The sequence below is a fragment of the Mobula birostris genome, chromosome 3 (assembly GCF_030028105.1).
Source record: "Mobula birostris isolate sMobBir1 chromosome 3, sMobBir1.hap1, whole genome shotgun sequence".
NCBI classification, from domain to species: Eukaryota; Metazoa; Chordata; class Chondrichthyes; order Myliobatiformes; family Myliobatidae; genus Mobula; species Mobula birostris.
Window position 1 is genome coordinate 127,108,960 of NC_092372.1, and position 27,775 is coordinate 127,136,734.

The 27,775-nt window shown below is 39.2% G+C and overlaps 1 protein-coding gene across 6 annotated transcripts in view; it reads left to right on the forward strand.

Moving 5' to 3' along the window:
- The first annotated feature begins 342 nt into the window (after positions 1-342).
- Positions 343-27,775, forward strand: part of LOC140195274 (homeodomain-interacting protein kinase 1-like) — a 129,082-nt gene continuing 101,649 nt past the window's right edge. For 4 of the 6 annotated variants that reach the window (XM_072253344.1, XM_072253345.1, XM_072253347.1 and 1 more), the window contains exons 1-4: positions 343-993; positions 8,922-9,203; positions 18,300-18,434; positions 19,541-20,633. In XM_072253344.1, coding sequence (XP_072109445.1) covers positions 18,428-18,434; positions 19,541-20,633 — 1,100 coding nt within the window. In that variant the 5' untranslated portion in view covers positions 343-993; positions 8,922-9,203; positions 18,300-18,427. The remainder of the gene's footprint in view (positions 994-8,921; positions 9,204-18,299; positions 18,435-19,540; positions 20,634-27,775) is intronic. The other 2 variants (XM_072253346.1, XM_072253349.1) reach the window with 2 other exon arrangements.

Genomic DNA, 27,775 nt, shown 5'->3' on the forward strand with positions numbered 1-27,775 from the left:
CGATGAGTCACATAATGACTTGAATCAAAAGTTGCTGTAACTGCTTGTTTCACTGCTCTGATCTGACACTTGTAACATCACATCTTCGTCATTATGCACAGTTGCGTTGGAAAGATGGTTTAAAAACTCCAAGCCCCACATTGCATTGCCACCAATGTCGCCCATGCGCACAGCTCGCCCTCCCTCATCATGAGGACCGCCTTCGGAATCGTTCAGGCCGTTGAAGAGACAGGCGTTGGCAGCAACCAATCAAGTCGGGCGTTCGGACGGAGCGGCGGCTATGGCGCATGAGGCAATAGGGGGAAGGCGGGACGTCCGGCACAATATTACAAATCGATGTGGTAGGTAATCGATGGGCAGTTACTTGTTTGTAGAACGGGAATGGAGCTGCGATTGTTGGCGATGCGTTGAGGGAAGCAGAGGAAAACAGTCCGATTAAGGCGGGAACGCGAGTCGCCGTTAACGTTTCAATCGCATTCCCGTTCGTCTTGATTGAGTTTCCCCCTTCCCCTCTTCAAAGGGGACGTTTTTTATAACGTATTTAGAAAGAGGAGTCGGATGGTTGCCACCGTGTGCGGGTTTTCCAGGCGCTTCTAGCGGGGCGCCGCGAGCGCCGACGTTGGGCCCGCGCGCCGGGCCGTGGAGCGCGCACGCAAGCGCGTGCCCGGAGCGCAGAAACAAAAACAATTGGAGGAAAAACAGCGAGAGGGAGAGAGTGAGAGCTCGGGCGCCTAGCCGAAGAGAGGAGCGAGGCCATGCGGCCTGCCTCGGGCACCCTGCCGTCCCCTGACCACTGCCGCTTCTGACACCGGCCGCCCCCTCCCCACTCCCCCCTTGCCCTCCGCCACGGGCGCAGAGGGGGAATTCAGTAGAGGAAGGAGGAGGAAGCGAGCGGACATGGTGGTGGGGTCGGGACGGGGCAGTCCGGGCCTTCTGATGGTGTCGCTGGGTGAATGCTGGCACTGACCCCTGTCCTCCCAACGCTGCAATCAGGTGAGGCTCTACCGGCACGATCGGGATCTGGCTGCTATATTGTAGATGGCCGGCGGTAGTAAGGGGATTCGTGTAATGTAATTGTTTAAAGTTGCGTTCCCTCTTAAAAAGCTTTTCTTAGAACCTTTTAATATAGGTTTTGTGTTGGTGGGGTTTGAGTGTTCACGTTGGAAGCACCACATTTGCTGACATCAGCTGTGTGTTTACTCACCTCAACCCCCGTTCTCAAAATTGCTGTGATCAGTTTGGAAAGTTTTTATGGGTTTCTTGAAACATCCTGTCGTTTGAATTAGTCATAAGTGAAAGGAAGGATTTTCCCTTCACTGATTCCCCTTTTGGCAAATGTAACAATCTTATTCACATACTGAAGTACATTGTCCTTAAGCGGAATAAATGTACACTATTTGTGTTTGTACAGCGATTTGTGATTTTTGTTTGTTTGCTGCTCCGGTACGTAAGACATTGCTGTTCCCTGTGATGCTTTTAATGTAGAATAAACATAGTTGCTATTTATATCTGACTGTTAGAAAGACGTAATTTATATAATGACCCTGCCTAGAAGCTTAGTATAAACTGTTCTTCTTTTATCTATGGCTACAATGTTGCTTTACACTTTGGCTTTAGGACGCTTCTTAAGTGGATTTGCAAATCTATTTGACTAGGGAGCCCCACATTTGAGTGGTATTGTGAGTAGCGTTAGCATGTCTTGGTTTAGGACAAGGATTCCCAACCTTGGGGTTCACGGACCTCTCAGTTCATGGTCGAGGTCCATGCTGTAACAATGATTGGGAATTCTTGGTTTAGGAGAAGAAAATAGGCTAGGTTTTCCACCATTACTACTTGGGGAAATGTGAATGAGGGTGGTTTTCTTTGCTGTATTTTACCATATCAAATTATCACATAGTTTTGATCTGTTACTGAAGCTTCATGCAGAGGCAATGTTCAGTTTGGCTGTGATGTCCTTTGCAGTCTAACACCATAATGTTAATAATCACACAGGTAAGAGATGAGTTCTTGGGCAGGATACTAAGGCAGGGTAGTAAAGGAACAAGCATGTATTTGTGGAGGGAAGTGGTGGAGAATACTGCTCAATGTTAAATAACTACCAAGTGAGGGATCACAACTGGATAAGCAACTAAGTTGCAGAATGCAAGCTGCAATCAAAAATGCTCATAGTAAGCTGAGCAGTTTAGCATCAGTTACTTGAACAGTGTACCACACTTGCACAATGTCATCAGTGAGGCCATTGGAAAATGATAATTACAGTGACAGCTTACCCTGTTATGAAGGTTACAGCCCCTGTCTGGCTCAGCATTTATCAGCTGAGATGACTTATGGCCATTTGATAAATTGCTAAAAACTGAGCAACTGGTTTCACCACTGTTACACATTATCGGAACAAATAGAAAATGTAGGCTAGAATACTGGCCAACATTGTTTTGTTTTTCCAATGCAGTTTGGAATATTAATTTGTAATAAATACAGCATTAAACTCAGTGCTTTTGTGTTTTGTGTCTGTTATAAAGGTTGTACCGCCTTCAGTAAGTTATTTTTTTTCATCCAGCTTCCTTTGAGGTTGGAAGCTTGGCTGGTGGAATGTGAAATCAGAACTTAGCCGGACTTGGCCTGCATTAAAGCAACATCTTTTGATCTGGTGGTTTTTAACTCTGAACTGGAGCCCTTAGGATTTTGGAGTCATATATATCTTCAAACTGCTTATTATTTCAACTGCATGTGGCATTATATGCATGAACCAAATAATTTTTAGCAAGAAAGAATTAGACCTGCAGATCTATTTTGAAATGGAAATGTCCATTTATATAGTTATAGATCTAACTCACTAAGGCAATTGAATGAAGTTTAAACATTTTAAGAACAGACTGTTTTCTGTGAAATAATGAAAATGACGATTTGAATATTAATGTACCAAATAATTGTGGATAGTTTTATTAGATCAATCCGTAAAAGATTGAGTTTGACATTTCCAAGCCAATACATACCTACCAATGTCAATAGCCATGTAGTACAGTTAGTTAATACTCTGCAAGCAAATATATTGGAATTACAATGAGAACATTAACTTTTGATATGTTTTCTACTTGGACTGAATTAGAAAATTTTTTAATATTTTGTGAGAGGAGATTGGTGCATAGTTTTAGTTTCCAGTCTTTAGAATTTTAGTAGTTAGATTTTATTCCTGCAGGGTTTAAATTAGCTTTCTGAAGTTTTCTGAGCACATCCTAGGTTGTGGAAACTTAGTAAATAGATTGTGTTTAAATGTTAGTTTTCTATAATAGTATATTAAGTATTTCTTGTGAACTTGTACTTTTGTTTTCATTTGAGAAAGTGGAATAACTCCTTTATCGTAGACCATAATTGCACAAGTTAGAAATTCTCTAAGGGAATCTTCCCTGTACCATTGGGGATCTGCGGTGAAACTATCAGCACAATAATGTGCAAGATATTTAAGTTTGTTGTGGGATACTTGAGACATTAATGATCTAGCAGAATTCATTTATACACTGTCAGAGATTTGTTCTGCCACTTTACCTATTTAAAGGGGCTTCTCCTCAAACTTAAGTTCCAATATTCAATATTCCAAATCTTTTACCTTGTGTGAAATGTACTGCACAAGTTGGACAATTTGGGTGTTAGGGGCTGCCAAAGAGGATAGCTTATAAGTTCATTGTGGCCTTTGAGCTATTTGTTGAAAGGGGGGAAATTACTTTTGCAAAGGTGATTGGTTGAGGCTTTCAGTTACAGGCAAAGCACTTGAAGATATTTTGCTATGGCATATTACAACGAATAAGCTATTTGTAATTTTCAGTGTGCTTGGAGACTACAGTTTGGTGCATCGGGAACTTTAAGATTGGTTGAAACTTCCTTTAAATAGGCTACAGTGGAATCTATTATTTATGCCATTTGACTTGTGTTTAAAAATGGTACCAGTAATGATTTCTGTTGCTTCCAGATAATCAAGGGAATTTATTTTTGATGCTCTTAGTGTAGTGGAACTCAAAAGTCACAGGAATTCCAAAGAGAAAAAGCATCATTATTCAGCACTTACATGCTTTTCTTAAGCAAGTACAGCTGAGTCGGTTTCATTGTGAAATATTATAAGGTATCTGGGAAGTAATTTGATTTAATTTGCATATATAGGACTTTATTGTATCATTGTTCTGGAATGGTTAAGGGTGGCTCAAATTTTTAAAAGTATATACTCATTATGTCTAAAAGTTAGTTACCATTTTGCTGCAAAATTGTCTTAAGTAAAGTAAATTATATTCTTTGAGAGCAAACACTCAATATATTCACATACACTACATGGAAATTTTAAATCAGGTAGGATAAAATTCAGCTGATACTTCTGATATGCAGGATTTGAATACAGCTACCAAATGGGTCCTTTTTTTAGGAATCCATTTTTAGGTGTACTATGGTTTCAATAACATTTAAATTTGTTTGATTTGCACTAATGGTTGTGTGCTTGCTGATAATTGAAAGCTGAAGTGGTATGTTGTGTGATGATATCTATTTGGTGCCTTATCAGCCTTGCAGTGCATTATACAAGGAAATTGCAGAATACTACACCCAAAAAAACTCCTGTAAAGGAACACTAACATAATTCATAACAGCCCCAAACCTTGCTATTATGAACACTCAGAAGCAAGGTGCATATTAACTTGAAGATGGAGTCATTTTGCTCGTATTCCATAGTCTGCTTATGTTTGTTTAAGCTAGTATTTTCGTATAAACTATGCTGATGACCTAATTGAGGAGGAACTGGGTGGGAGTTGTTGATAACCTTGTTTATGTTCAAAGCTGCATGCAAAATTTGTGCAATAATATTTACCTTTGCCACTATTTCTCAGAAATTTTGTTAAAATTAGTGAAAAGTCATGAAGCACTGCGTTAACTGAAGGTTATTGTGCTAATTTGCTAAATGACTAGTGATTTGCAATTAATAGTGAATTGGTAGCTCTCTGTTCAGTTTAAGGTTTGGCAACTTATATATAGTTAGAACAGGTTCAAGATCAAAAGTGAAATTGTCAATGACCTCTGATTCAGCTCTGTTGTGTTGACAGTTTATAATCTTCCAAATTTTGTGCCAAAGTCTGGCTTAATGTTTAAGGTAGCATTCACATTTCCATTGGTTAATTTAGGTGACCTGTTCAAATGTCCTGATATTGTTTTTGAGGGATACATTTTTGTGATACCTTTATCGTAAGCTCTGAATGCAAGTTCGGTACTAGTATTCTTTTGTTATGACTTTGAGTTTGGAATGTAGTTGTTAGTGATATCAGATACTGTATAAATTTCTCAAGTCCTTGATGTATAATTATAAAAGCTTTATAAATAGTGTCTTTGAGAGTAGACCTATGTAATTTATCATCTTTTTGTTTTACTTAAGCTCATCACCTCTATTGGGGTACAGACAATTGCCAACAGCTGGCCAGAGCCGTCTATCCTGGGTCAGTCTTTCAAATTGTCCCCAGGTGTAGCCCATTTTCTTGGTGTATCCTTCCTCTCCCAGAAATAAGGTCTTTGGAATGCTTGTTGTTTCTGTAGCTCTAGGTATTTACAAGATGGGGTTGCTAGCCTCATCTCTGACCCTCATTTGCAGCCACCTTTCATGGTGATTTTTTTGTTGTTTTTGATAATCAGTAAGATTTTAAGAGTACAGGGTGTTCCATATTACATAAGGGTTCCATTCTTGAGAACCGTATGTAAACTTGCTTTTTGTAAGTCAGAGGCTAACAATTTCCCCCAAATCATAATGGGAAATCTTTGTACTTGACAACCTTTTGGAACTGGTTTGAAACAAATAGACAGGGGAAGGTCAGTGTAGGTGATTTAATTGTTGCCAGCAAGTGAACTGCTCTGAAGAAAAATGTTTTGTCTGAATGCAGCCCAGATGAAGTGATTTGGGGATAGGTGATCTTATCAGGAAGTAACTGTCAACAACTTAATAAAAAGGTGCAACAGCTAGTTAACAACTAACAAATGTATGATTTCTAAAGTTTAATTTTGCCTTGAAATAGTTTTGTAGAAGGCATTGGCTTTTTCTGTGGGCCATTTCTGTGTGGTTTCCAGCTGAAGAGATTCTAGTACTATAAGTGAGCAGAATCTGGAAAAATTTGCAGTATTGGATTTTCATGAGCCAGTCATCTATAACCCTCTTTAATGCTTCTGAATTTGCATTATTATATTTTATATGGTCCAAAAATGATTAGCATACTGTTTGCTAGTTATTAACCTAAATGCTGGCATCCTCTTTGGGTCAGAATTTAGTTGGCAGTGTGTTTTCTGTGCACTGGACTGACAATGGAGGGAGGCTTCTGGCTGAGTGAAGACCTGGGTTGACGCAGTGCAAAAGTTGTATTGAACCACAGATCAGAACAATGCCTGGTAATGGAATTGCTTCTGTGCTTACATTTGGAAAATTATCCATATTGCTGTTTTTGGAGGTTGAAACTGCATTGGCAAGTACTCTCATTCACAATCCTCCAGAATGCATCCTTGCTACAATGTGGTTTGGCCGAATTATGTTTAAGAATTTCTCTGTAACTAACATTTTTTTTCAATTCTCACAGAATCCAAATGCCAAACAATGAAACAAATAAATTGCAAAATGATTCTGAAAAAGAAGCCTTGTCCCAAATCAAAATGCAATATATAATAATTCTATTTTCTAACGTGTACAGATTTCAATCCAATTTTTTTTGGATTATTGGACTCTATGTCAAGTATCCATTCTTGTAAAAAAGGATACAACGTCCTGTTTGAATGTTATCTGCTGGACCCTGTCTCACACTTGAATTGTACATAATTTTGTTCCCAATCTACCTTGGGGAAACTTCTTCAACCCAACTCTCACAAGGCGGTAACCAAGGAGCCAAGTTCAGTGCTGAGGTGAATGCTGTTGGTTGCAGGTGGCAGCTGTGGAGTCAGTTCAGCACTGAAACACCTTGATCAAATCGTGTAAATAGTGGGCAGAAAAAGAAAACACAAGCACATGGACCATAGTCTGCAGAGTCCCTGGAAATTCAGCAGCTTGATGGTTGCAGGGCCACAGCTGCTCCTGAGCCTGGCAGTGTGGCGTGATGGTAATAGCGAAAAGAAGGGAGGGTCAGACAAACACAGGCAGATGGGTCCGAACACCTTTTTGTTTTCCGCTCTTATCCTCGACAGGTTTTAATCTTGCTCAATGATGTAATCAGTGCAGAGTAATGGACTGCAGGTTTGTGTTCTTCTGTTAGGAATTGATGCTCTCCGTTCTCATTCTCACCAAATCCACCTGGGGATTGCACAAAAGCCAGATCATTTATTCGGCTCAAAAGTAAATCCTTAAAAGGGAAATTGCAGTCTGCAATCAATCTCAGTTCAGAAGAAGCATATCTAGAGGAAGAGTAGTAGTTTTGTGTACTCTCTGTAACACATTACCATTGGTTGCTGGCATCATTTTAAACATTATTAATATACTTCTAAACATTTAAATATATTTGCAAAGATTATCACTTCTGTTTTCCTGTAATTCACCTGTTTCAGAATGGTACAAACTATAAAGCCATATTTCAGACAAGGAATGAGTAACATTCATAGAAGAAGTTGGCTGTATGTAATTCCCATGCTTATGGTCTTTTAGTATTCTCAGTCATAAATGCTGTAAATAATTTTAATCCGTACATCCCTATGGCTACTGGGTGTGTCTGAAAAGGTTAGTAAATATGAAAGCTAACATTGTTAGTCACCTGCTTTTTCCATTCCAATCAAACACATTGCAGCAGACTTTGAAGCTACTAGATCTAAGTCTTTTTCCAAAAATTTGTAGGTTATGTCACATTAAATGCTCAACTAAGAGCTTCTAAAAATCTGAACAGAGTTGTCCCTATCATTCTTTAAAGGAGTTTTGTTAAAGGGGGAGGGGGAATCTTACCAACTTACTCTATAATCCTTTAAGCCCATGTTACCCGTTGAGGCTTATCTTGCTGCCCTTCCTGGCATCTTTATTTTAAGCACCCTTAATGCCTTTGAATCTTTACATTGATAGTTTGATCCAAAGACTGATTTTCAATATTCTTAGTATCTATTTTAATTGCTGGTTGAGCTTAATTGCTATTAAATCTTTGATCTGAAAGTCATAGATCCAAGTGAATAATCTAGATTGACGTGCAGATGGTATTAATTGAGGTAGGTATTATGCTTTAGAAGAAATTACACCAGGCTCTGTCAGTTTATTTTAATGGTTGTAGTGATTCGTAAAAGTTCCGTGGTATTTGTCAACAGAAAGGATTTCTCTGGTACTCTGGTCAAAAATTTCTTAACCAACATCAAGCAAAGTGTTAGCTCATTTGTGTCATTATGTTTGTGGGCTTTTTTCACTTGATTTCCTCTGAGCTATATCATTAAAAATGGAACTGTTGGCCATTGCTTTTCTCACCCTTGCATTCCAACAGCTAACCACTGAGCAACTTTTTATGTGGGAATTATATTTATAAGTACCTTGGCTAATGTGAGAATTTGATTTGAATCTAGTGCCCAAGGGGAAATTTTTTATCGGTTGCGTACATGGGTATTTTAAATCTTGTGTTCAGCAAGTGGAGATTTAATGTACAGTTGACTGATTTTTGGATTATTTCCCCCTCTCAATACTCTGATTCTTCCATCTCTTAGCATTTTTTAAAAAATGAATTGTGTTGTTAGCAAACTTGTTTAAAGGTTGAATTGGAAGGACTGCATGAGAGATTCATGAGGAATTAGAAAATTGCATCAGGACTTTAAAAATTAAATTTGCCTAGAAATAGACATTTGTACAGTATGGAAAAGTACGCTACAATGCACAAGTGAATTACCTGACATAAGAATGAATTGTTTTCTGTCTAAAGTAGAATCTCCTGATGTTTAATAATTTTCTTTTGTTTATGCAGGTTTCCATCGGGAAGTAGGGCAGCTGATCTTGGTGACTTCAAGTGAAGTGTGAGGAATTTGAAGTAACCTCCGTAGTTCTGGTGCCATCATTTATGGTGAAGGGACTTGCTATTATTTGAAAGGAGGAGAGGTTGCTTAAGAAAGAAGCTATTGGTGGAGTTGGAAATTTACTGTGGGAGAAGAACGTGCTGGGAATCTAGGTTGGAGTGCAGAGTTCGGTTACTAACTACGTTGTGAGAGGAGCTGCTGGTGGAGTGTGCTGGCAAAACTGCTTCTACAAGGTGGGTCTTTAGTGTTTCTTTTTGTGTATTTCAAGGTGGCCTGCATTTTAAAAAAAAATGGAATTTACAGGAAATGCGCAGGAATTGAATGTTGTGTGTGGATAAACAGCTGCATGTAATAAAGTGGTGACTGTAGATCAGATGTTATGTATTACTTATTACTGTGGACCCTTGTGCTTTTATTTACCCTTTGTATGAGGAATATTCCAATGATTTTTCTTGGGTCATGTGCTGCATCTGAAGGCAACTTTGTCTTAGTTAATTTGGAAAGTACTTCTAGAGCGAGCATCTGACCAATTAAAGGTCAGAACAGCTATTTTAAGCATAGCACTGAAATAGATTGAGAAATTATCAATGTGTCTGAAACCTCTAAGTGTTTGAAATGAAACAAAATGTGAAACATACTCAGCTGAATTAAGGGAACATCTAAACTCCGGCCTTTGCTCCCCAGTTATGTCAATATTTTTTCTATTTACTCTTAACCTTTTTAAAGCTGAGATCTTGAAAGTTAAGGGCAAATTTTGCTATGATTTTGTTGCATTATTAGTATCATAGCATTTTGCTGCAAATACTGTTATTACTACATCTAGATGGATATTTTGGTTTAAGACCTCTGCTTTAAGTATACTCAGTGACTTGGCCTTCATGGCTGTCTGTGACAATGAATTCCACAAATTCTCACTTTTTGGCAAAAGAAATTTTTCCTCATCTGTTATCTGTGCCCTCTGGTCCTTGTCTCCCTCATTATAGGAAACATCCTCTCCATGTTTAGGCCTTTCAATATCTGCTAGGTTTCACTTGTTTTTAAACTCCAGCGAGTACAAGACCAATGCCATTAAATGTTGAGGGAGGGAACGTCAGCTCAGACCATGAGAGGCCTTACAAGGCGCAGATTGGAAGTCTGTGTGGGGCGCCACTCTTCGCACAGACACTAGAGCAATGTGTGATTAAGTGCCTTACTCAAGGACACAAACACACTGCCACAGCTGAGGCTCGAACTAGCGACCTTCAGATCACTAGACGAAGGCCTTAACCACTTGGCCACGTGCCCAACACAAATGTTAAGTGTTCCTTGTACGTTACTCTTTCATTCCTGGGATAACTCTTGTGCCCTCTCTGGACCTTCAATGCCAGCACATCTTTTCTTAGCTAAGGTGCCCAAAATGCTCACAATATTGCAAGTGCACTCTGACCAATGCCTTGTGAAGCCTCAGCATTGTATCCTTGCTTTTATATTCTAGTCCTCTTAAAATGAATATAATGTTGCATTTGCCTTCCTTGCCACCAGGTTAACCTTTAGGGAATCCTGCCATGTTCCTTTGCACCTCTGATTTCAGAATTTTTTCACTGTTTAGAAAATAGTTACACCTTTATTCTTTCTGACCATTCTCCTTATTTGTCTAAGTCCTTTTGCAGAACCTCTGCTTCCTCAACAGTACCGGCCCCTCCACCTATCTTTGTATCGTCTGCGAACTTGGCCTCAAAGCCATCAATTGTTATTCAAATCATTGATGTGTAAAGTGAAAATAGTGGTCCCAACACTGACTCTTGCGGAGCACTACTCTTCACTGGCAGTCAACCAGAAAATGCCTCTTTTATTCCCACTTTGCCCCCTGCCAGTCAGCCTATCTTTTATCCATGCTAGTATCTTTCCAGTAATACACAAGCTCTTGTTCAGCAGCCTCATGTGGCACCTTGTCAAAGACCTACTGAAAATCCAAGTAAACAACATCCACTGACTCTACTTTGTTTCCCCTGGTTATTTCCTCAAAGAATTCCAACAGATTTATCAGTAAGATTTCCCCCTGAGAATATGCTGACTTGGCCCTATTTTACCATGTACTTCCAAGTAGTCCAAAACATTCTTGAAAATGGGCTCTTAACATCTTACCAACTGTGGAAATCAGACTAACTGGCCTAATATTTCCTTCCTTTTGCCTCTTTCACTTTTTTAAGAGTAGAGTGATGCTTGCAGTTTTCCAGTCCTCTGGGACCCTTCCAGACCTTACTGATTCTTAAAAGATCATTACTAATGCCACTATAATCTCTTCAGCAAATACTTTCAGAACCCAAGGGTGTAGTCCATCTGGGCTAGGTGTCTTATCTACCTTCTGACCTTTCAGCTTTTCAAGCACCTTCTCTGTAGTAATACTAACTACACTCACTTTTGCCTCGACACTTGAATTTCTGGTATACTGCTGTTGTCTTCCCCAGTGAGAACTGACACAAGATACTTATTGAGTAAGTTAATTTAATTATGTTCTTTTATTTCCACTCTTGAGTTATGGAGAAATGCAGCATTGAAGCAGTTCCTTTGATCCACAGAGTCCTTGCTGACCAACTGCCATTTACACTAATTGTATATTCATCCCTATTTCTTTGACACTCTTCCCACAATATGTTAAACTCCTCCCAGATTCTACTGCTTGCCTTCACACTAATGGTAGTTTACAGCATCAGTTAAGCTACTAGCGTGCACATCTCTGGGATGTTGGTATAAACTGGTACTTGGAGAAAACCCATGTAGGTCACAAGGTGAGCATGTAAGCTCCCCTCAGGCAGCCCTGGGTGTTGGAATCTGGGATCTCTGGTAATGCATGGCAGTGGCTTTACTAGCTGTGTCACCGTGTTGTACTTTATTGCCTCTGCATGGTAAATGGCCATTCAATTTTCATCATTTTGTTTTACATAATTGCATATGAAAGTTTGCCTGATGGAATTTCATATTTGTGATGGTCACTAATACTACTTATAACTGATGCTGCAGTCACAAGAAAATGATTTTGAATGAATTACTTACATGGCTGTACTAACTAACCATCTAATTCATGGTAATGTCTGCCTTTGAGTTTTAAACTTGTTTGTACCTTGTTTTAACCTGTTCTGTTTTCCTGAGTAAAATGGTTACTTATTAATCCTTGGTTATTCCTGGATGACTTTGAAGTTCATACAGTTGAGTCTTCTGATTCTTCAATTCCCTACACCCTGCACCAGTAGGCACACCTAGAATAAAATGCAGTTTGCGGGCCTGGGAGTGATGCACTTGTCATAGATTAGGGGTTCCCAACCTTTTTTGCACTGCGGACCGGTTTAATATTGACAATATTCTTGCGGACCGGGGGGTGGGGTGTTAATCACGACCGGAATATAGGTTATAAGTCATTTATCAGTGGCTAATACACTCAATTTTGTTTCTAAAAGGGTTTATCTAATGAATTTAATATTAAACACTCAGCGCATATTTTCCTTGCATCAATATAGTGATAAGTCAAGTCATAAGGAGATTCCTTATGTCTGGTCTATTCCGCAATTTAGTTTTTGTTGCATTCATTGCAGAAAACTCTGCTTCGCAGAGATATGATATTGGAAATGGAAGCAATGTTTTCAGTGCTTTCGTGGCTATCTCAGGATATTCAGCCTTGACTTTGATCCAGAATGCCGGCAGAGATGTTATGTCAAGCATACTTTTCAGCCCATAGTCATTTGCAAGCTCGAGGAGTTGATCTTCTTCCCGCGCTGACATGGATGATTCACCAGGGACATTCACAAATGGGTCACAGACCCATTCCTTTGCATGTCTTGGGTCATTTGCAGTTGGGAAGTAACGCTTGAATTCTGTTGACAGCGAAGATAGGTGATTGTGCTCCAGCTGTGAGAAGGACGGAGCAGCCTCAGTCTCTCTCAAAATCCCAGCTAATGTTGGGAACATGTCAAATATGCCCCTGTCCACTGGCTGTCCCCACAGTTCCAGTTTGGCTGTGAAAGCAGACACTTTATCTGCCAACTTGAAGTCAGTTGTCATTCTCCCCTGAAGTGACAAATTGAGTTCATTGAGCAGGTTGAAGATGTCACACAGATAAACGAGTTTTGCTATTCACTCCTTGTCACTGAAGTGTGCAGCCAGTGGTGACTTTTTTCCAGAAAGAAATCTCTGTAGCGACTTGCTTAACTCAAAAACCCTGGCCAGGGCTCTTCCCCCTTGATAGCCACCTGACTTCAGTGTGTAAGAGAAGGTGTTTGTGCTCTGCTTCCATTTCCTTGCAAAGCTGCTCAAACAGACGTGAGTTAAAGGCTTTTGCTTTGATGGGATTGATAACTTCAACAACGTCACTCAATACGCCATTACAGTCAGGTGACATTTTTCCACTAGCCGGCATTTCACTGTGTGTGACACAGTGTGTAGGCTGGCATTCAGGAGCAACCTCTTTGACTCGGGTAGCGAAACCAGACTTGTTAAGCCAGTCCAACAGCTGTGCTTCGATGTCCTCCGCTATGTCATCGATTCTCCTTGAAACTGTGGTAGCTGAAAGAGAAACCTGTGCCATCTTGTTAGCTGCAGCTTCTCCCAACAGTTCACGGCACATGTCCTTGGCAGCAGGCAAAATCAATTCTTCACCAACAGTGAAAGGCTTCTTAGCCTTAGCAATACGGCTAGCCATTAAGTAGGACACTCTCAGAGGAGCAGCATTTGTGGAGGTGGCTCTCAGCACTTGCTTCTGTTTGCTTGCTCACTTTTTTTTCCTGCTCAAAAAAACTCAAAAACTCAATAAAACGTGTTTGTCTTTAATGCAGGGTGCTTGGACACAAGGTTCCGAAGCAGTTTTAAGGGCTTCATTGCCTCATTAGACAGCTTGTCTCCACATATCACACACAGGGGGCTTGAAGTGTGAGAGTCACTGTTCGCAATAAAGCTATATTTTATGTACGACTTGTTGTATTTTCTGTTGAAGGAAGCTTTCTTTTTTTTGCATTCTTGGCCTCAGCTGTCTCTGTGTTATCATCATCATTAAGCCTTTTGTTTCCCCTACCATCTCTTCCAAAGAAACTCTCAAGCGACGTTTGTTTTTTACTTATCCAGTAGTTGTAGGTTAATGACCGACTGATGTCCTCGCGTGGATAATGACCTCGTGTGCGTTCAAGTTCATCAGTGGGCGTGACAGGGTATGAGGAAAGGTGCAGTTGACTCGTATCGTTTCCTCGCGGTCCGGTAGCACATGCTTTGCGGCCCGGTGGTTGGGGACCTTTTACCCTTGATAAAATCTGCAAGCACTTCCAGTAATGCAGAGTTCTGAGACCAGCAACCACGGTGTCTTGGAAGCACAATGGTTATCATTGTTTATTTTTATTGGGAGATACAGTGCAGAACAAGCCCTACTGATCACAATGAACCACATCACCCAGCAATTCACTGATTTAACCCTAGCCCAATCACAGGACAATTTACATTGACGAATTGACCATAAGACATGGGAGCAGAATTAGGCCATCTGGCCCATTGAGTTTTCTCCGTCATTCAATCCTGGCTGATCCTTTTTTTAAAAGTCTCTTCCTCAACCCCAGTTCCTGGCCTTCTCCCCATAATCTTTGATGCCACGTCCAATCAAGAACCTTTCAAACTCTGCCTTAAATACACCCAACAACCTGTCCTCACCGCGGCATGTGCGCGCGCGCCTGTGTGTGTGTGTGTATGCGTGAGTGTCTTTGTTTTTGTATGTCAGTTTGTGTGTGTGTGCACGTGCATCTGTGTCTGTCTCAGTCTGCACATGTCCAAAAGACACAGGAGCAGAGGCCATTCAGTCATGGCTGTTCCTTTTTTCTCCTCTTCAACCCCAGTTCCCAGCTTCTCCCAGTAACCTTTGATGCCACATCCAATCAAGAACCCATCAATCGCTACCTTAAATACATCCAGCAACCTGTCCTCAACAGCTGCATGTGTGTGTCTGTGCATGACTGTAAGACATAGGAGCAGAATTAGGCCATCTGGCCCATCAAGTCTGCTCTGTCATTCAATCCCAGCTGATCCTTTTTTTTCCAAATCTCCTCCTCAACCCCAGTTCCTGACCTTCTCCCTGTAACCTTCGATGCCATGTCCAATTAAGAACCTGTCAATTTCCGCTTTAAATACGCCCAACGACCTGACCTCCTCAGCTGCATGTAGCAAGAGATTCCCCAAATTCACCACCCTTTGGCTAAAGAAATTTCTCCGCATCTCTGTTTTGAAAGGATGCCTCTCTATCCTGAGACTATATCCTCTTATCCTAGACTCTCCCACCATGGGAAACATCCTTTCCACATATACTCTGTCTAGGCCTTTCAACATTCAAAAGGTTTCAATGAGATCCCCTCTCGTCCTTCTGCATTCCAGTGAGTATAGATCCAGAGCCGTTGAACGTTCCTCATATGATAACTCTTTCATTCCTGGAATTATTTTTGTGAGACTCCTCTGGAACCTCTCCAATGCCAGCACATGTTTTCTAAGATGAGGGGTCCAAAACTGTTCACAATGCTCAAGGTGAGGTCTCACCAGTGCCTGAGGTCTCAGCATCACATCCTTACTCTTGTATTCTAGACGTCTTGAAATGAATGCTAACATGGCATTTGCCTTCCTCACCACCAACTCAGCCTGCAAATTAACCATCAAGTGGTTCTGCACAAAGACTCCCAAGTTCCTCTGCATCTCACATTCCTGGATTTTCAGCCCACACATTTATTTCTACTACTGAAGTACTTGACCATACCTAACTGATGTCTTTTGACTGTGGGAGGAAACGGGAGCACCTAGAGGAAACCCATGAGTACAAACTTCTTGCAAACAAAGGAGGGTTCAAACTCCTTACAGACTATGTATTGAACTCTGAGCCCTGACACCCAAGCTGTAATAGCGTTGTGCTGACAACTATGCTACGGTGGTGTAATGTGCTGTGTCCCTGGCAAGTGGAAGGAGTGGGGGCTATTGATGGGTATGTGATACAGAAGTGATTACAGGGATATAATTGGAGTAATGGAACTATTCCAAGAGCTGACATAGACTTGATGGGCTGAATGGCCTCCTGGGTCATGAAATAATTGCATCCTAACCAGGCTTAAGGCTTCCAGTCACCATAGGATGGAGCATGTCCAATGATAACATTTTGAAATGCCTCTGTTCTATGGTTATGTAAGTGTATTAAGATGGAGGCAAAAATGTTGCCTCTCAAAAGTAATTTGGATGTCACTGATCAATTCAGATGCCGGATCTCCGACCTCCTCCTATTTAGCACTCACCTTATTGGAAAGGGGAACAGACCCAACATAGTTGGTTGTCTTTGTCTAAATGCATTTAATTAAATGGGATACGCTTTTTAAATACTAATCTGCAAATTTAAGAAAAAAACATTGCATGCTCTGTTTCTGGAATTCTCTCAATCTTGTATCAGGCTGATAGTTCAAAGTTGATTAGATTAGTATTTTAAAACATGGCTAAATACCCATAATTTCCCTTTCAGATATGCATACTGGTAAATCTCAAGATACGTCCTCCTATATATGTTACATTGTAGATTTATTTACTAGTAATTTTCCAAATTTGCTTGTTAACTTTTGGGTTAACCTTGTTCATACTTCTAGCTATCATATTACACTATTTGTAATATTTTGTTTTTAAAATTAAATTGATTATTTTAAGGTATTTCCCTAAAGCTCATTTTTTTGAAACGGAAACAGAAAATATTGGAAGAACTTAAGTCATACAGCATTAGAGATGGAAGAGAAAACATTTTTAAATTACAAACAAGAGAAAATCTGCAGATGGTGGAAATTTGAACAACACAAAAAATGCTGAAGGAAGTCAGCAGGCCAGCTGACGTTTTGGGCTGAAACCCTTCGACAGGACTGGAGGGGAAAAAATGACTAGATTTGACAGGTGGGAGGAGGGGAGAGAGAAACACCAGGCGATGGGTATTCTCCCCACCACATCTTTAAAATCTACTCAGCTTTTTTTCTCCAGTCCTGCCGAAGGGTTTTGGCCTGAAATATCAACTATGCTTTTTTCCATAGCTGCTGCCTGGTCTGCTGATTTCCTCCAGCATTTTGTGTGTTGCTAACGTTATACAAATTGATCACTTTAAATTGGGACAGTTAAAGTTCATCAATCTGAAACATTTATGCTCCCTCTCCATACAGTTGCTGTCTCACCTGTTACGTACATCCAGCATTTTTATCCTTTCTTCTAATACCTTTTAACAATGTTTGGTTGATTACTGTGAATTGTTTGCTTAAACATTTCTTTATGAAATTATTCCAATAGCTAATTGCTTTATGGTGTTAACTTCATCCGTTGTTCATAATGATATAAATCTTTCATTAATCTGCTTTTATCCTTTGTGTACCAGAAATAGGTACAAGTTATTCCAACCAAGCAATGCATAAAATGTTCTCAACTGGAATTCATTCTTCCTTTCAGGAACTTAATCAACTCTTCTGGATTTTCTGGGTTTTTGCATGTTACCATTATTTTCTCTACATTGAATGCTTATACTGTAAATCTAATTTGTATAAGTTGACATTGCATTTATTACCATAATAAACATGCATCCTGAAGCTTGCGTATAAGCGCTTATGTGTTAGCTGTTAAAATTACTGTTGGTGAGAATTAAATGTGAAAACCAAAACAGATTCCATTGTGGCATGGAATGGAGCTGTGGCTACATCCTCCAGGTCAACTTGTGTAGATTTTGTTGTGTCATATTATTGGATTTGGTTCAAATTTACAGTGTGATGTCAGTTAGATAAAGCAGCAGTACTATATTCTGATACTCAAGATCTATTTTGAAAAGATTATTGAAAACTTAAATCTAACAGTAGGTCAAATGCTGTTGTGTAATACTAAAGTACAGAAGGAAGACTCCTTGGATAGTGTTGGAAAAGATGGTGGCAAATAAATTTTTGAGACGGGCGTGACTAAAAGAGACAGTCCTTTTTAAGAACATTCTACATTTCTATTGATGTACAACATTTTCCCCTGTGTTTGAATGAATGATTGCATAAAAATATTATGTTCCATACTTCATCCATTCTCAATGTGAATCAAATTGTGGGGGTGTGTGGTGAGGCAGCATTCCATGCTCATAGTACATGAGCTTTCCAGGAAAGGTCACTTGTAAAATTTCTGCCCCTGCTGTAGGATGCTGAAATCTATTGTAATTGTCCTCCCTTGCAATTAACAAGCTCATTGTTACTCAGTTCCTGCTTTGTATGATTCATTTCTACTCCACGTGGTACACATAACTAAATAGCAAAAGTTTATTTTTCTTTTCTCCTGCTCTTTCTTTTGCACAGTTTTCTCACCGCTAAGGATGCTGCCTCCAGCTGAGTTATGACTGCTCGAGTGCTGGCAGGGCAATGGTACTTCAACCAAGTAACCACCCTTCATGTGTGAGCTTAAACAATGATTGGCAGCGGGCTGCATGACAGGTGGGGGCAGCACATCTGATTTCAATTTCATCTTTAGTAGATGCCCATATGCAGGCATTTTTTTTTTGACTGTTGTCATTGGTTAGCAATTGGAAGCATAAGCCCAAATTTTTGATTGCACTACATGGTTCAGAACATTGAGGTCAATTGTAGCATCCACTTAATTTAGCTAAAATTGGATATCAGATCTTTATTTAGAACTTAGAATCAGGATTAGGTTTAATATCACTGGCATATGCCGTGAGGCAGGAATACATTGTAATACATAATAAAAATAAAAACTTACAAGAAGTGTATAAATTAAAGTTGTGCAAAAAGAAGGGAAAATACTGAGATAGCATTCATGGGATCATTGTCAATTCAGATCAGGTGAAGGGGAAGGATGAATTGTTGTCTGTGTGCCTTCAGGCTCCTGTATCACCACCTTGATGGTAGCAATGAGAAGAGGGCATGTCCTGGGTGGTGGGATCCTCAGTGCTACCTCCATTCTTGTGTTTGGCACACTGCATGAAGATACTGAGGTTTCTACTATTACGGTTCCTATTGTACATTTTAAAAGTTATCCTAGGTAAAAATCAGAGGCTGTACTGATTTGAATTGCTGAAATATGAAACAAATATTTTATCTTGTGCTGTATTGACGTTTGTGAAGGAAAGGCAAAACTTCATTAAGGAAATCATTTTTGATTTTTTATTTAAATTTTAGGAATTGGAAATCTATTTGAATAGTGAATGTTTGATGTTAATACTATTTGCTGTATATTTAGATTAATGAAAAATAAATTACTCAATGATTTTTACTTTAGTCAGTTTCAGGAATGTTTCCAATAACTTGGAACATATCTATTTTTCCGTATGTTTTAATTGAGTGAAATGCCTTTTTTCCCCCCCCCCACTACCAGCAGAGTAAATGCTTCCATTCTCTGTGCAACACCATGATAACTCTAGTCTGCTCCATGATTACTAGTTAGCCAGAGTTGTTTTTTTTGAATAACCAATTTTAAGGAATGTACTTTTCAACTTTTTGAATTGCAATATGTTTTTATATAACCACACAACTTGGGTGCAAGCAGTGAAGTTTATAAATACTACTTTTCCTTTTGACAGGTATGGCCTCACAACTACAAGTGTTTTCACCAATGTCAGTAAAGTCCAGTGCCTTTTGCAGCGTGAAGAAATTGAAAGTGGAGCCCTCCAACTGGGATGCAACGGGACAGAGCTGCACTGTAAAACATTACAATCAGAGCAAAAATCCACCAGTGACTCAAGGACAAGCAAATCTGCCCCATCAGGCATCAAACAGTGTAGTCGTTTATGATCAGAGTTTGCACCTCACCAGCACCTCCGGGCTGATTCCAGTTACGAGCGCAGACAGTGGGGCCTGTACAGCAGCACTGTCTGTGGGATCTTCAAACGGAGTGCAGAGTTTGACACGCAGAAGCACAGTGACACTGTTGGATACCTACCAAAAATGTGGGCTCAAGAGGAAAAGTGAGGAGATTGAAAGTAGTGGCAGTGTGCAAATAATTGAGGAACACCCACCTCCGATGCTTCAGAATAACACTGGCAGGACTGCGGTGGGTACTACTGCCACCACCACATCAACTGTAACTTCAAAGAATGGCAGTTCCACTAATGAAGGGGATTATCAGTTGGTCCAGCATGAAATACTTTGCTCAGTGACAAGCAGTTATGAGGTGTTGGAATTTCTTGGTCGGGGCACTTTTGGACAAGTGGTGAAATGTTGGAAAAGGGGCACCAATGAAATAGTAGCTATTAAGATCTTGAAAAACCATCCCTCCTATGCACGGCAAGGGCAGATTGAAGTGAGCATTCTAAATCGATTAAGCACTGAAAATGCTGATGATTACAACTTTGTTCGATCCTATGAGTGTTTTCAACACAAGAATCACACCTGCTTAGTTTTTGAGATGCTGGAGCAGAACTTGTATGACTTCCTTAAACAAAACAAGTTCAGCCCTTTGCCATTGAAATATATTCGACCAATTCTGCAGCAGGTGGCCACAGCTTTAATGAAACTAAAGAGCCTTGGTTTAATTCATGCTGATCTGAAACCGGAGAACATCATGCTTGTGGACCCTACCCGGCAGCCTTACAGGGTGAAGGTCATAGACTTTGGTTCAGCCAGTCATGTTTTAAAAGCAGTTTGTTCCACGTATTTGCAGTCTCGATATTACAGGTCAGTGTAATGTTCTTAGCTTGCTGCTTGTGATTGTAGAGATTCAGAGACAATTCCACAACAGTGCGGTTGACATCCAATCTCTTCTTCCCTTGACATAATTTAAAGCTTAGATTTCTTTAATTCATGGGCTTTACTTGCACTTCCGTTAGGTAATTTTATTAATTTTTTTTGTGACGCTATTCTGAAAGTGCTTAGATAGAAGTTGGGATTCACAGCTACAATATGATTTCCTCATTTGTCTTCCTTTTATGGTAAATGTTTTCCTGCTTTCAATTTAGTTTCTAACTTTCAGTGGTGATTTTGAAGTATGGGATAGTTGTGACACATACATACTGCCTCTAAACTGATCAGTTGAGCAACATAGTATGGAAATGGAGATGGCTGTTGAGGAGTTGTATCAGGGATTCCCAACCTGGTGACAGACCTCTCAGTTAATGGCGTAAAAAGGGTTGGGAACCCATGCTATAGATGGTCAAAAAGCATTGACAGCAATGTCAGACTTCATCATTACAGCATCTTCAGTGCTTATCTTATTTTGGGATGGAGCAATTGCTTCTAATGTTCTTCTAAGCCATAGTCAAATGTTGACCTGCTAGACAGATACTAACACTAATCACAAGTTGAGAAGTGTAAAGGAAAGCTATTGAAGGAATGAATGAGATACTTCTGAAGTGGTGGGGCTTTATATTTGGATATCAAATCAATTTGTACTTGTTAAAATTTATATTGTTCTGATTTCCAAGATTGACAGCTGTAATTTGGAATGAATTGACTTTAAGTAATGCTGACTGTAAGCAAGATATGTCAAGCTGGCTTGGAAGAAAATTCTCATTGCCAGACATGAGAAGCTGGAGATCAGAATTGCCTATTCTCAGGCATGGTAGTGATAATTGTAACATCTTTCTGAAGTAAGACTTGGGATGGTATAATTTATGGTTGAAGGAATTCTCTCTGTCAAGGTCAATGATATGGGGAAAACCAAAGCATTTGGGCTTCAGTATGTAAAATACAATGCATCAGGTTATGAACTTGTCTTAAACTTACCAGCTGAATGTATTCTCAGGGAGACATAATTACACCAAGAAAGTTTGTTGAATGTTGTAGCAATTAATTTGTCTAAACACCTGCTTTAAGTAGGTTGCATAGTATCCTGGAATGATTATTATATATCTGTTCAAGCTTTGTTGTAATTGTTTTGCACCAGTATATTGGTTGCAGTGTACTCTTTTAAATATCCTTGTAATAATCACTAGTTTGCATCAATTAAACAGTACACTTTAACCTGAGAATTCTAAGAATCTATTTTCTTCAGCAAACTACGAATGTAAATTTTTCTCAATTACACCCATTTAAAATATGCAACAAGTTGATGTCAATTTAAATTTTGTCGTTTTTCAAGTAAACTTGACATATAGCCTAAGAATCTTGGGCAGTAGTTTGGGAGGGAAGAATACAACAATTTTCCTCAGAGGTTTGTGGTCAGACTATGCCAAGTTACTGTAATGTGGGTTTGGATTCGAAAATGAATTTTTAGCTAGTTCACCCTATTGTATGTTTTTAAAAAAAAATATGGGGTGTTTGCTCTACTACCTCTTAACAATATCTAACTTAGGAGAATGATGACTTTACTTTTGCTGGGGTTTCTTGGAAATTCTGTAGGATTTTTATACTTTTCAATATCCTGCTCATCATTTCGTTGCCTGGTGATTTTTGTACAGTCATTTGAATATGGATGGCATAGAAGAAGAAAGACTGCTAGAGCCTTGAATAAATTGCCCAACATCTTATATGTAGTAAAATTAGCAAACTTGGGTGTCTTTCATTTTGACCCTTTCCTCCAAGGCATTTATGAAAATAGTAAATAATTGAGAGCCATTTCTGCTATTTCCTTTAAAACCCTTGTGTGAATCTGATTCCATTGACTTATTTGCCGTTTGTTCTATGAATTTCTTCAGTACATTGTCCCTTGTGATCATCATTTGTACAGATTCTACTGATCTTTGAAACTGGTCTTCTCTAACCTTTTGACTGGATTATAATAATTGACTATTGTGACATGATTCAAATGGAGCAACTTGTAGTGTTATGTTCATCATCTGGGGGCAAACGTTCTGCCCATGTCTACAGACAGATATGTCCCTAATTGGTGAATTTTTGAGCCTTGACTGCAATCCAGCCTACAGAGAGGTTGACATCCTGACACAGTGGTGCCAGAATAACAATCTCTTCCACAATATCCAAAAAACAAAAGGCTGATTGTGGATTACAGGAGGAACGGAGACAGGCTCGCTCCAGTAAACATCAATGGGTCTGCAGTTGGGAGAGCGGGTAGTTCCATGTTCCTCAGTATACACATCACCAATGATCTCAACTGGACTGTACACACTAACTTTGTGGCAAAAAATGCACAACAGCATCTCTTCCACCTTAGGTGACTGAAGAAGTTCAACATGGGCCCCCAAATCCTCAAGACTTCCTACAGAGGCACCATTGAGAGCATACTGACTGGCTGTATTACTGCCTGGTATGGGAACTGCACCAACCTTGATTGTGGGCACTGCAGAGAGTGGTACAGGCAGCCCAGCACATCTGTGGTTGTGAACTCTCCTCCATTGAGGACATTTATAGCAGTAGGTGCAGAAAGAAGGCCTGGAAGACTGTCAGGGACACCGGTCACCCTAATCATAAACTGCTGCAGCTGCTTCCTTCTGACAAACCGGACAGCTTTCAACAAGCCATTAGACTTTTAAATTCACATGTCTGTACATTACAATAGTCATAACACAAAGATTTTTAACTCCCTCACGTTGTGGGATGGATGTAAGATTTAAATAAATTCTAAATGGTCAGCAGAATGTTAGTTTTGGAGATATGACTCCTTATAAAGTCAAATGGGGCAATTGAAGCCTCTGAAGATTTTCCAGCTCTCAGCTTAACTTGACATCATTACTATGGGACCTTACAATTTGATAGGCAGGTAACTTGTATTTGGAAGTGTTGTGTACAGGAGCTAAGTTTAACCCTTCAATTTAATGATTTTAATATGACCTATGTGATTTTGAAGATTGGCATTTATATTCAGTTTGTATTGTAACTGCTGAGTGTGAGGTGCGACCTTGCCACCTTGGTGATCAATGAACACAGCTGACCAGTCTCCCTGTTCATGACTGCATTCATGAGTACACAGGAAGAAGCTGTGTGGTCTAGTGCAGTGTTGCTCATGAGTGCTGGGAAGTAGATGATTTTCTCCAATACTCCTTTTTTTTATAGTGAGTTTTCTATATTTAAAAAAAAAGTAATGTAGTGAATGGAATATTTTCAAACATGAGGAAATATGCTGCCAAGGGGGAAAAATCTTGTCATAATACAGAATATGAAGCAATGTAACAAAAAATAAGGATGGCAGAAGGTAGATGAAAACAATCTTAAAGGAAAAGGAAGTAACAGGAAATTATAAAGTTCTGTAATGTATCTCCAAATTACTGACAAGCAGATGTTAAAGAATTCAAGTGGAATTGATAAACATGATTATCAAGATTGAACTAGTTTCATGCTTGAGGAGTATGTATTGATGGAGACTATGCTAAATCGCCTGTTTCTATTTTATACTTTTAAGTACATAGTGGAATATTGTTAATTGGGCCAGCCACTTATTTGGGACTTTAAAAAAACAAAAAAAGAAACTAGCTGGGGTTTCCTTTGTTTATTTGGGACACTATGCTGCTTGGGACAGGAGACTGTTGCTGAACATTTTCTAACTAGCTTCAGTTGCATGCACTTGTGTGGTCCTTAGACACTACACCATGGTTGGAGCAAACAGTTTTAAAATAGTGCCAGTTGTATGTTTTTGTGTTCAAAAATGGTGATTTTTGTCACTGACAGTTGGCAAGAAATAAGCAGTAAGACAATTCAGAAATGGAGATGCCAGAAACAGCCAGGAGGGAAAATGAAATGACTTCACTATAGCAAGTTAGGAACTACAAAAATTTGGAGGATGCAGTAATTGAAAGCTTTATCTGAAGACAGTCTGTTTGTATTGGGTGCCTAATTTGTTCATTTACAATCAATCAAAAGAAAACGCCAGTGTACTTTGAACGAATTCCTTCATTGATAACTATTAGGATTGAATACAGGTAGTAGTATTGGTAGTCTAGGTTGTTCTGTGTTTCATTTAAATAGTTAATTTGTTACTAAGGTAAATGATAGTTTGCCTTTTTTTAAAAATCTTTTTAACTATCAAGCTTCAGCTGATTTGGGACAGCTAGTTCATTTGGCCAAAGTGTACTGCTGTGTCCCAATTAACTGGAATTCATTGTATTTGGAGAACAAAATAAATAGGTTAGTTTTGGTGCCAGCTTTGAATTTGTAAATGACCTTTAACACTTGAAAAGGGAAATGCTCTGTTTTTATCTGTGATCTAGGCAACCTGGCAGCCTAGTGTTGTAATCATCTTTGATGTCCTAATTTAGTCAAGGCACCACTTAGCAACTGGAATTCAATGATGATCTTCCCTTTTCCAGTTTCTGTTGGGAAAATTACGTTTAGTTGCCTGGCGGGTACAAAATTAATCTACTTGATACAATAAGACTGTAAGATATAGGAGCAGAATTTGACTATTGAGTCTGTTCTGTCACTTCATCATGGCTGATATTTTTTCCTCTGCTTCAATCTCCAGCCTTGGTATGTTAACATTTGAGTATAAGCACTCTACTAGGTTTGCATGATAAACTTCCGGTTGAGTTTGTTTAAAGTGTATTTTAAATTTCAGGCTTTTTAATAGGACTCAAAAGAATTGCCCAAACAATGGGCTCTCTTTATTGGAGATGCAAGACGGTTGATGCTGGAATCTGGAGCAACAAATCTTCTGGAAGAACTCTGTAGGTTTTGCGTCATCTGTGGGAGGAATGCAGGCTTTTGACCCCAAATGTTGACAATTCCTTTCCTCCCACAAGAGCGACTTGACCCACTGAGTTCTTCCAACAGATTGTTTTATTAATGTCTTTGTTAATGATCTGCTGGTGTAAATTGTAATTGTAGGTCTTTGCTAACTGCAGTAATTTATATTTGTTTGCTTAAATGGAAGTAAAGTTGTATGGAGGTAAAAAAAATCAGTTGAGAATATTTGACAGGATACAGTATAATGAAGCAAACTTGTTCCTTTAGTGTGCTCTTTGGCTATTGTTTTTGACTATGCAATGATTGCAATGAGATACTTCAAAATGCAAAGGTATTAAAATACATGCATGTGGCCAGCTTGTAAACCAAAGCCATCAATTACAGATGTTCACTTAATTGTTTTTTGAGTGTAGGACTGAAATGCTATTGACTGGAAATGAAGCTTGCACTTCTGACTCATGCAGGGAAGTGTGTTTTTGCAATACTCTATCCTGTATAGTGGATGGTTTGAGTAAGAAAGTTTTTAAGGTCACAGTGTTTCTGTGGTCTTTTACTTTCCACTACATTGTGTTATGTTACAACCCTTCTCAATCTTGTAAAATTAAAACACTGGCAAAGTAACTAAAAATGCAGCTGCAGATTTTGTTTTGAGATCCATTTAAATGTATCTCTTAGCAATTGGCTGCTTTTCCATCAGTTTCTGCACTTCCCTATTCCTCTTATGAAATTGTCTGTTCTGGTACCTGTTCATTTGAGAGCCTTTATCAAATAAATATTGTAGAGATGTTGAGCTTGTTTACTATGTGAATAATATGGGTAATTCTAAATGACTTGATTTTGTAATTTCCAATTGGCACACTTTTTTTTCCTCCAAAAGACAGCACAATTTAAAAAGAAGGCTAACCTGAATAATCTCTTCTGGGTTAAGGCACAGTATTTAGTAGTATGGGAGGTGATTGATGGGGAAGATGATCAGCAAGAAGTTTCTGCCATGAGTAACCAATACAAACAATACTTTTAAGTACAAAGCGAATTTGACTATTGTGTTAAGGTTCCTAAATTAGCAGGCTTCTAGAATTTGCTGCTGGTATGAAGGTTAACAATTCAGGAATTTCCATTTGTATGTTCTGAACTTTTGTAATGGACAGTTACTAACTTAGAAAACATAAGGCTAACCACTTTGCACATAATTTCTTATTCTGTTGTTTAATAAAATATTGAAATTAACTTAATTTTTGAAGAAAAATCTTGTAATATTCACAGTAGACTTGTGTTCTTAAATATGCTTGAGCAAACAAAGATGTTGTTAAGGCCTTTAAGTAGATTTTCTTAAGACATTTGAGTTTGTATTGCTTTCACATTCCTGACAAATAATTTTCTGACTCTAATGATACATATATCATCCTTGACACAAAATGTTTAGAGTGGCTTCAAAAATGATTGCTGTGTTCTCAGCGACCTAATCAACAGATGAAAAGGTGCTAAGGAAACAATGTAGGCTTTACTGGTGCTAACTAAAATTTTGGTAATATGCATTTCTGGTTACTATCACTGCCCTCTGTTCAGGGTCAACCATGGATGTTGCATTCTTGCTGTTGAAGTTGATGCGCAAGCCTGGGCAGTACAATATGGAGAGCAAGCTGTTGCCTTTGCAGCAGGCTCCCCTTCATGCAGCTGATGAATCCAAAGGAATAGCAAAGATAGAGATAAAGGGTAAAAGAATATTGGATCATGGATCATAAGGGCTGAATATGTACGTGGCAGTGGAAAAGATGAAAGTAATTTCTGTGGAAAAACTTGCCCCTTGGGTCCCCTTTTATTGTTTTTATTCTCACCTTTAAGCTATTCTATTTTCCTTGCACTAGGAAAAGGACTTGCCTTATCTGTGTCCTTCATAATTTTATAAACCTCTATAACGTCAGCCCTCTAATCCCTTCATTGTCGGGGGAACAAAGTAGCAGCCCATCCAATAGCTCCATAACTCTCAAGGTTACATTTCTGTGAATCTTTTCAGTGCCTTTCCAACTTAATGCATCCATTCTGTAGCATGACAACCAAAATTGCATACCACGTTCTAAGTGCTGCCTAACCACTGATTTATATAGCTGTAACAAGCTATCACAACACCTTTTATTCAAAATTTCAACTGATCAAGTTGACCATACCATATGACTTCAACACTCTCTACCTTTGTCATCACTCTCAGTGAACTATGTACTTGTACCTAAACGTCTTGCTGTTTG